Below are 10,066 nucleotides of genomic sequence, written 5' to 3'. Positions count from 1 at the left end.
TATGTGAAGTTGGGATTTTTTGCCCCAATATGCATCACTTTACACTTACTCACATGGAATCTCATTTGCCATTTTAATGCCCATTCTTCCAGTATGCAGAGATCCTTCTGGAGCTCTTCACAGTCCGATTTTGTTTTAAACACCCTAAATAATTTGGTGTCATCTGCAAACTTGGCTACTTCACTGTTTAACCCCAACTCCAGGTCATTGATGAACAGGTTGAAAAGCTCCGGTCCCAACACAGATCCCTGAGGGACCCCACTGCTCACATCCCACCATTGTGAGAACTGACCATTGATTCCTACTTTCTGCTTCCTATTTTTCAGCCAGTTTATGTATCCTTGGTTTATACATATGTATATGTATCCTTGCTTGATCCTTAATGGCCAGTTCAGTAACAGAGCAATCCTATAGTTACTCACTTGATTTTTCTTTATATGTGAATTGCATAATACTCAAGTTACCTTGAACACGTGTACAGCTGAACAGGTCATTGGAACACCCCCCCCCCCCATTTATCCAGGTACTGGCCCCAGGTGTCATTTGTAAAGTGAACAAGTGTTTCCACTTTCCTATAAGCAGATACACACATGTACATGCAGGATGTTAATGCTATCACTGAAATATGAACACCGCTTCATCTAAGCCCACAGATCTTAATAGGTTTAAACTGGAGTAACTCTGCATTGTGCAGAGCAAACGGAATGTTTGGTCTTTCCCCCCAATGGCTCCTTTTACTTCTATTTAAGTAAAGGGCTGCCGTATATCCCCTCCCACCCACAATTAAAATTAAGCACCTAATCACTTAAGGCCACTGATGCAATGAGCGTCAAACCTGACCTCTGTACCACTGGCCTGACTTCACTCGCGGAGAACTCAAACTGGACTTACAATAAAAAGCAGTAGTAGAAAAGGGCAGGAGTCCAGTAGCACCTTAAAGACTAACAAGAATATTTTCTGGTAGGGAATGAGCTTTCGTGAGCCACAGCTCACTTCTTCAGATACGAAGTCCAGTAGCACCTTAAAGACTAACAAGAATATTTTCGTGAGCTGTGGCTCACGAAAGCTCCTACCCTACCAGAAAATATTCTTGTTAGTCTTTAAGGTGCTACTGGTCTCTGGCCCTTTTCTACTACTGCAGACAGACTAACACGGCGACCCACTGTGAATAAAAAGCAGCAGAGCCTCAACGTTTTCTCTGCCGTTCTCTTAAAATCCTTAAACACCCTCGTCATTCCCTTATTTTAACCACTCTGTAAACCACGCTGAGAATTCCATATACTGTAAATAAATAAGTAAATGTATTGATTTAGGATTCAGAGCGCCAAGTGACCAACACCAGTCGTCCCTGTACTTGCTGCATGATTTGCTAAGACAGAACCACAAAAGTGGTTTCCCTTCGAAAACTCCCAAGGATTCCAGATAAAGACCCGAAGCGGCAGAGAAACAACCTTTTCCTTCTGCCGAGTTTCATTCAACACTCGCTTCCGTTTCTGCGGCGATCTTTTTTGGCATTTTCATTCCACACGTGAGTCTCGCCTGAGCCAAAGGAGGAGGAGGAGGAGGAGGAGGCAAGAGCTGCGGCTGCGCAGTCGCCTGAGCCAAAGGAGGAGGAGCCAAGAGCTGCGGCTGCGCAGTTGCTGCGTGCCGGAGGAAAGTCAAGGTAACTCGGTCGCCCCCTCTTGCTCTGGAGAAAATGGCGGAGTACGTCCAGGTGGCGAAGAGGGCGTTGCAGCAGCTTAGTGGCCATGGTGGTCTTCGCGGGCTCTTGTTACAACTGCTCAGGTAAAGGGGCTCTTCCCCCCGCGCTAGGCCGACTCGGGGGCTTGACTGCCGTCCGCGGCGAGGGGCGACGTGGCCCTTCCGCACTCGGAGGTGAAATTGGTCCCTCCCGGGGGGGGGGGAGGGGGGCTTCGTGGGGCTTCCAGCATCCTACGCGAGGGCGAGAAATTCAGTCGAGGGAAGGCATTTAGCCTGACGTTACATACCCGTCCCCTTTGAAGAAGTATAGGGCAGGGCAATGCCGTGGCTTCTTCTAATTAGGGGCATGAAGGCGAGTGTTGTCAAGTTTACAACTGAGGGAAGACAGGGATGCAGTACTCTGCTTTTCTGACACCTTTGGCTAGAAATCTGCGTGCGTGATGTAAAAGTTGTTCTAAGGTTTAACTTCGTTTGTATGCATTGATGTTACTGCAAGAGGGTTTTGTTTTGTTTTTTTGCAATTATGAATTGTCCATAAAATATAGCACTTCAGACTGCTATCTTTAGTATGCATAGTGGGAACGAACCCCTGTGGGAATAAATGTGCTTAGGACTGGGTTGTCGCTGTGAAAAGTGTTTAATAACCAAATCTTAAAATTGTGTGTAACTAGTAATTTTTGTGACTGTTATGAGGGTCTATTTTCAGTTGAAATGTCTAGGATTGATCTTATGGGTTTTTTTTTTTTTTTTTTGCACCATAACTCTGACCTTGAATGTTTGATCATCTTTTGAGTTTGGGAACCGGAGCTGAGATATTACTTCTTTTTCTATGGTGTGGGGCCTCATAGGAAAGTTAAAATTGTTTTTCTGTTGGGAATTTGCAGGGTCAATGACCTGAAGACTGGTATGTTAGTAGGCACTGACAAATATGGAAACAAATATTATGAAGACAACAGGTACTTCTTTGGTGAGTGCACACACCTGAGTAATTAAATTATTCTAGTACATATGTTACTTTGTCTTTCTCAAAAAACAGCTTTTTCATGATTTATGTTGAGATTACCCCGTTTAAGCTTTTAGCAAGGAAGAAGGATCTGAGAGTGATAAGGGGACCCTGTTGTACCAGGAACTTGGAATTTTGCTCTTACACTTAGTAATGGACTGCCATTTTGCTCAGGTACACAGATATGAAGAAAATAAGTGACTGGATTTTAGGGACAGTATGAGGGATGCTTTCTGTCTTTCTGATGTAGCAGTTGTAGCCAATGAATTTATTTGAAAAGAGATTATAATAAAGTAGATGCCATTATCCCAGTCACTTAATCTTTGGATTATTTACTGTGACCAAGCCATAGCAGTAGGAAATAGAGGCTAAAGCTGTCATGGGATTTTATGGAAGAATACTACTGTATATCTATTGGTCATACCTGATTTTTTAAATCAGTCACACATTCTTGGAGGTCAAGAAGGCTCCCACTCTCTTGGTTTTCCACAAACTATGCAAAACTGGCTTATTTAGGAGGGCTTTTCTATGCAGGGGTTAGGGTAGCACTATACTAAAGGCTTCACAGAGTTACTTGGATACATTATTGGGGACTGTGGTCTAGACCAGGGGTCCTCAAACTTTTTAAACAGGGGGCCAGTTCACTGTCCCTCAAACACTGTTGGGGGCCGGACTATAGTTTGAAAAAAAATATGAACAAATTCCTATTCACACTGCACATACTGCTCAGCAGTAGCGCACAAGCTCACTCACTAACACACACACACACAAGCCCACTCACTAGCAGGGACACACACAAGCTCTTTAATTAACAGGCATTTATACTATTAAAGGTGAAGGTTTCCCCTACACCACGCTCACCTCTGCAGCGTAACAAAGTTATAGTTAGTATTTTGCTCTGGCTGGGTTTTATAGCGCCAGGATTGCACTGTTACAGGAACCTCTGGAACTGAAAGGGCACACAAAATCTCTCATGGTCGTCATCTGACTACAAAACCCCACTGATGTCACCCAGCAAAGAGAAACCATCTGTTCTTTTCCTACAGAAGAAAAGTCGGCAACTGGCCACCCTGTGCCACCAGATGTGGCATATATGCCTACCTCTCGTCGGGCACACTACCGATGCCCAGGGAAGGGGCCAGCTGCCTGCTTAGGCTCAGTCCCACCACTTAGGCTTTCTGCAAAATCTTCGTTTCTGCAAAAGATGCTGTGCAGTTTTCAGCGAGACGCCAAGAAAGGGGGGGGGGGAAAGAGAGGTAAAATTAGGACCGATTTAAAAAGGGAGAGGGAAAATAAGGATGAAAAAAGAGGTAAATTTAGGAGGGGAAGTGGGAAAGGTCAGTTTGAAGGAGAGGGCTGCAGGGCGGGTCACTAGTCTTGCAGGAGGTCGGCTTGATGCTTCCTGGGCATGCTGCTATATGGGGCTTATTTATTTAAAAAAAATTCTATCTCAGTGCGATCCTAGGGCCGCTCTCTAAATGCATATTTTCCCCAGCCAAATCCTCAAAAGTCAAAAATAAACCCTTATGCAGAGTTTTTGCGAATTCGGATAGGGGAAAATGTTTATGCGTGGAAGGTTTTGCCTTGGATTTGCCGCTCTCTAATGCACATTTCCCCTATCTGAATTCTCAAAACTCTGCATGGGGGCTTATTTTTGTCCATTTATGCACGGGAGGCACATTTTTCCCATCGGAATGCTCAAAGCTCAACAATAAGCCCCCCCCCCATGCAGAGTTTTGAGAATGCAAGATGGGGAAAATGTGCCTCTAGAGAGCAGCAAATCCAAGGCAAAACCTCCCGTGCATAATTGGCCGAATTCGGCTTAGACAGGAGCAACTCCGGACAGGAGGCAGCGGGCTAAGCTCTACCGGGAGTCAATGCGGTTTACTCCTGAGTAGGCGCACTCGGGACCAGGCGAAGGAGGGAGGAGGCTAGACGGGGGGGAAGGGGGGGAAGAGAGGAAGGCGGGTTGCTCCAGAGGCGAGCCGTTGCCCCCCTTACAGGCTTGAGGTCTGGGTCGGCTGCCTCCGGCTTCTTCCCAAACCACTGGCGGTGGCTGCAATTGGCGGCAGCCTCCTCAGCTCCCTCTTTTGGAGGGCTGGACGAAGGCAGGCAGGGAGGGAGGGGGAAAGGAGGAGGAGACGGTGATGGCCGCCTCAGGTCACAAGATAGCGCCCAAGTGGAGCCGATCGGAGGCCACACCCGCGCGGAGGGCCGCTTCGGACTACCGCTCCCGGCATGCAGCGGGAAGGGGAACGGGCTTTCTCCCCCTCCTGTTTCCATCCAGAGGCGGTCCGCGCTGCATCATGGGGCTCTTAGTTCCCGGTGGGGAGGCGCGGCGCTGGTTTTGGGCCCGGCCTGAGGGGCCGGGTTCAGGACCCTGAGGGGCCGGATCCGTCCCGCGGGCCGTAGTTTGAGGACCCCTGGTCTAGACTATTGTGTATGGTTTGCTGTGGGTTGGATCCTGTTGTGTAATTTTGCAATATTTAATGTGTCCTGTTAATACTTATGCTTTGCTTCAGTTCTGTTTTTAGACTTTTGGTTTGTTTTGCAACTCAAATCCTATTTCATTGTTTATTGAATGTCACTTCTTGCTCTGAGGGTAGGGCATCTTGAATTATGGTTGCTCAGGGAGGCAAGACTTATTTCGTCCCTTCCTGTCTTCTGCTCAGAAGTCTGCTAGCTCAGTTTAAGTACTTCCCGAGCTAAGATGAAGGACAGGAAGGAATATATATATATCTAGAACAAACCTATAACAGTAACCAGAACAAGTGAATTAATGCTGTTATTGTTAAGAGGTGTTAGTCAGCGGTTAAGAAGGTGTGAACTGGATCGGGAAAGGTTAAGGTAATAGCCTACCTACCTTGGTATTTGATTAAGTGAGACGTCCCGAGATCTTTACATTCTCTCGTGGACTGATTCCTGTTTTCCTTTCTCTGTCCTGTCTTCTGTTTTTTTGGGGGTGGGGGTGCAAGATGCCTTCCTTACCTCAGAGCAGAAGGAACCCTCACTTTAAGTATCCAGGTTCTTCCACCTGACGCCACAGGGTGGAAGCCCTTAAATGTTGTTAAACCCCATCCTGTAGGAATGCCAGGAGCTGTCCTAGTCCACGGTCTAATGGGTTCACCTGCTTACCATGACACCACCTTACAAAGTATTTCCACGCGGAGTTGTAAATGCACCCAGTGGATGACTTTCTAGAGGCCATGATGGTTTCTGCGACTTCAGCAGAATAGCCTAATTCTAGGAGCCAGTTCCTCTCAAGAGCCACACTGTCAGCCGAAGCCATTCTGGCTCCAGGTGCCACACTGGCCCCTGACAAAGCATGTCCTGGCTCACTGGAATACATCAGGGCTCTTGTTGATTGCATTGGCTCACTCTGTGTAATCTGCCTTGAGTCCCAGTGGAAAAGGCGGACTATGCATAATATAAATAAATTTTTAAACTCCTGGGCACATGTATCTAAAAATGCACCAACACATGATACATTTCTAGAATCCTAGAGGTGATCTTGAACTGTTAGCTCTCTGTAATGTACTTGATTGATAAATACTGTTAGGGCTAATCATGTACAATGATTTAAAAATCAGTCATATTCCAATAAAATACTGATTATAAATCAAAGACAATAAAAATATTACCTAGATGCTTAAATATACATTTGGTGTTCTTAATAATATTGAAGTTGGGGCTCAGAACAGTTGTGTGTTTTCTGAGAACTTGAATTGGAAAATTTTCCTATTTAAATATTTAAAATTAGCAAAAGGACATACACAATGGGGTTGCCCATGCTTCATATTACACAGTCAATCTGACATGATTGATTTGCAACTCTACAGCCCTGACAACTATTGATATAGGTACTATATTTGCATATTTAGGGTGGAAAGTTTTCCAGAAACATTTCCATTTTGGAAAAAATTGTTCCACATCACTTGTTCAGAAATACCATTTGCTAATTGCTGGTAACAACTTGTAACTGTCTAGTTCCACAAGTGATTCCTGAGAAATTTGTTGAATCCTCTGGAGAAGTATGTGTTTGCATGCTGTGTCTCTAATGAGGTTTGAGGAGGCTGGTATAGAATATGTCATTCTGAGGTTCTTTTCATGTGTGGGAAGCAAGTACTACTTGCGTTTGTTGGTATATTGTAATATTGTGGTGAAATCATTACACAAGGGAGCTAAAATATTGTGGACATTGTCCAACTAAAACAGCAGTTCCCAACACCATGGGACCTGCTAATATCTTTCCTGGTGCCTGCCAGGTGCTTTTACAAAATTTGCAGGGCTAGTGGGGCTTTTGCCCAACAGGGCTTCTGATTGTGCAGATTTTTAAAAATTGCTTTGGTAGCAGCTTACACCACAATACGAGGATCTTCACTGCATGACTGAAGATAAGGTGTGTGTGTGTGTATGTGCGCAAGAAATTTTGTAAACAATACATTCAATAAAAAATATACTGTTAGAGCTGCTGCCTGAATTGTCGAAAAGTTATTAGATTTATGTATGACCTTACTCCCTGACATTTCGTGGTTTGTTTCTTCTCCAACGGTAGCCATTTTTGGGGCTGTCCACACCACCCTAGTCAAAATTCTAGAAGTGCCCATAGTCTCAAAAAGGATGGGGACCCCTGAACTTCAGCTAGAAAGCAAGGGACTTTAGACCCTCAAAGGGTGGCAGCTTCTCTTTTTCCTGTAGTTCTGACTATTTACTCCTGTGGGTACTGAATGCATGACACTTGATGTTCACAAAGGAAAATTTATTTCCCTGCATGTGTAGAAAACATGTATACAGCCACTTCTGAAATGTGGTACACGTGCACAGCAGTTCCACAACCCATGTATGCCTCAGTTTCCAGATAAATGAGTTTGGAAGAAAACAGGCAACAGTGTTCTTTCATCCACATGTGCATTGCCTCTGTGTAAGAAATATTATATTGGTATATACCATTTGTTTTCACTGCCTTTGTTACCCTGCTTTCTTGTCCTGTATCAGTCTTTATCAAAAGCTGAAAATGTGTTGAAACCAGGGTCTTGAAATCTGAACAAATAATGCAAATAAATATAGTCTGAGCATTGAATTTTGACTTTATGAAAACCCTGGGGAATGTGGGGTTCAGAATTCCCTATTTGTAATTATTAAAAGTTGTCAGTTTATTAAAATGCATTTTATACAGTTAAATACAATGTAACAATTATATTTACTTTTATGTTTAAGGTCGTCACAGGTGGGTTGTGTATACTGAGGAAATGAATGGCAAAAATACATTCTGGAACGTGGACGGAAGCATGGTGCCACCTGAGTGGTAAATTAACTACTTGAAATTCTTTACTCATGTATTGTAATGCCTTTGTGAAACCATTAATAGACTGGAGCATTAGCTCCAGATAAAAGCAACAAAATGAATTTTTAAAAAAGATTTAATAACTCTCAGGTGTTCTCCCAGTAAGCATAACTTGTCATAATGGATCAACCACTGCAGTTATGTCTAAGGAAACATTTGAGGTAAATCTTAGATGCCACTGTATTCTTAGATTCTATTATCTTCATATTGACACATGAAAATCAGAAAACTGTTGGAAAGGGATTTTTTTTTGCAAGTAATGCTGCGTAATAAAATATGTAGTCCCTATTATAAGTTAGGAGTATGCTCCCAATAAACAGGTGTTAATTCTTTCAGACTCGATAGCACCAATATCCTGTTTGGCAAGGCTTGGAGGAGGAGAGATAGCATTTTCCAAATTATCCACACCAGGTGATGACCTTGTCAGAGTAGACAGTGACGAATACAGATCCAACAATTACAAACGTTGCCCAGGTGTTGGTTGCAGGGATTCAGCCTCAGGAGTCTTTTCTCCTGTATTGCCCTTTTGTACACACAATGCAGAAGAAAAATATTTCCATCTTCATTTGATATGACAGGATCTTGTAATATCAGCCTTTTGTGTAGCACCCAATCACCTTTATTAGAATATTAAGATGCATAACATATCCTCTCTTTTTTTGCATTCTTGGGACTGAAAAGGGTCAACTGTTAAACTGTTCAGAATGTATTTTTTTTCTAAAAAAATTTGTATGGTATAACTTAAGTCCGTCCAGTGTGGTTTGTTTTCGAACCTGTGTGTATGTGGATTAATACCACTTAACTGAGTGGTTTAAAAGAGCTGTTAGGAAAATGTTTGTATTGGCAGTAATGTGTGTTTCTTTTTAAGGCATCGCTGGCTTCACTGCATGACAGACGACCCCCCAACTACACACCCACCAGTGACTCGTAAATTCATTTGGGATAACCATAAATTCAATCTAAGTGGCACTCCTGGACAGTATGTACCATATTCTACCACCCGTAAGAAGATACAGGAGTGGATTCCACCTTCTATACCCAGCAAATGAATGGAAAAGAACTTGATGATTTGCCAAACGTTAGGTATATAGTGTGAATTGTATCTTTTATTTAAAATAAAAGTTTCTCACCAGAATTTTTTTGAGAACTGAAGTATTTCTTATAGATGACCAATAAATGGCAGGTTGTGATCATCAGGTAGTAAACATTTCTGAAATGCCTTTTTGTAGAAGTTTCTCATCCTAATATTAGTATCTCCTAACATGAGGCCATGTAGGAAAAAACTCCTTGTTCATATTATTGTTCTTGTGAGTATACTGGTTGTTCAGAATAACAATACAGTCTTGTCTTAAGAAAGGAGTTACTCATGCTCCTGACTGGGCCTCTTTGATACAATTTTTTGAGAATGTATGAATGTTTTGTACTATAGTAAACTTCCAGTCGAGCCGATAATCACTGCAATTTAACAGTTAATCTGCAGGAGGGAAAACCTGAAATGGGCATCTTTTCTTGGGTATTCAATGAAGCTAGTAAGATCTCTCTACATTCTAACATCATTCCATCAACAGGTGGAGTAGTTTTGAATTAAAATTAATCAGTGCAGTATCTGGATTAGCTTTGATCTTGAAATCACTTCAGTGCATTTCTGTACCTGTACGGCGCCCACTATGATGCCTGCTCGTGAAATTAATGAGTATTGGTTCTCCGAAAACATTTTAAGTATCTAAATATATTTGTGGTAAAATGGATGTTGTAAGCTGCTTTGGGTGCCCAAAGAAGAGAAAATCAGGATATAAAGATCTAAATAAATATTACATTATAACTGTCTGTTGGCCTGACAGACATGTTCACTTGCAAGTGAGACTTCCTTCCAAGTGTGGATATGATTGCAACTTGAGCAGCTGTAAAAACAAGGATCTGTTCAGGTATTTCTTTTCCCAGTCAGAGCTACATGAAGTGGAGTGACGTGTGACCTGCCCCATTACCCAACTACATGTAAGCTGTTACTAGAAGATTAA

General features: G+C 42.9%; 1 protein-coding gene across 1 annotated transcript; it reads left to right on the top strand.

The window, feature by feature from the left end:
- Nucleotides 1–1,692: 1,692 nt before the first annotated feature.
- On the top strand, nucleotides 1,693–9,155 carry NDUFA12 (NADH:ubiquinone oxidoreductase subunit A12). Its single transcript, XM_056847129.1, has 4 exons — nucleotides 1,693–1,785; nucleotides 2,586–2,668; nucleotides 7,922–8,009; nucleotides 8,917–9,155. Exons 1-4 carry the CDS (start codon nucleotides 1,697–1,699, stop codon nucleotides 9,095–9,097), a joined length of 441 nt encoding a protein of 146 aa, XP_056703107.1. The 5' UTR covers nucleotides 1,693–1,696; the 3' UTR covers nucleotides 9,098–9,155.
- Nucleotides 9,156–10,066: the final 911 nt, after the last annotated feature.

The sequence above is a fragment of the Euleptes europaea genome, chromosome 3 (assembly GCF_029931775.1).
Source record: "Euleptes europaea isolate rEulEur1 chromosome 3, rEulEur1.hap1, whole genome shotgun sequence".
In the NCBI taxonomy this organism is placed as follows: Eukaryota; Metazoa; Chordata; class Lepidosauria; order Squamata; family Sphaerodactylidae; genus Euleptes; species Euleptes europaea.
This window is presented reverse-complemented; position numbering and strand designations above follow the sequence as displayed.

Bases quoted from the DNA above. Each gene is read 5' to 3' on its own strand.
- NDUFA12 (XM_056847129.1), top strand. From the start codon at position 1,697: ATGGCGGAGTACGTCCAGGTGGCGAAGAGGGCGTTGCAGCAGCTTAGT. The intron at 1,786-2,585 runs GTAAAGGGGCTC...GGGAATTTGCAG, and splicing joins CTCTTGTTACAACTGCTCAG to GGTCAATGACCTGAAGACTG. The intron at 2,669-7,921 runs GTGAGTGCACAC...TTTATGTTTAAG, and splicing joins AGACAACAGGTACTTCTTTG to GTCGTCACAGGTGGGTTGTG.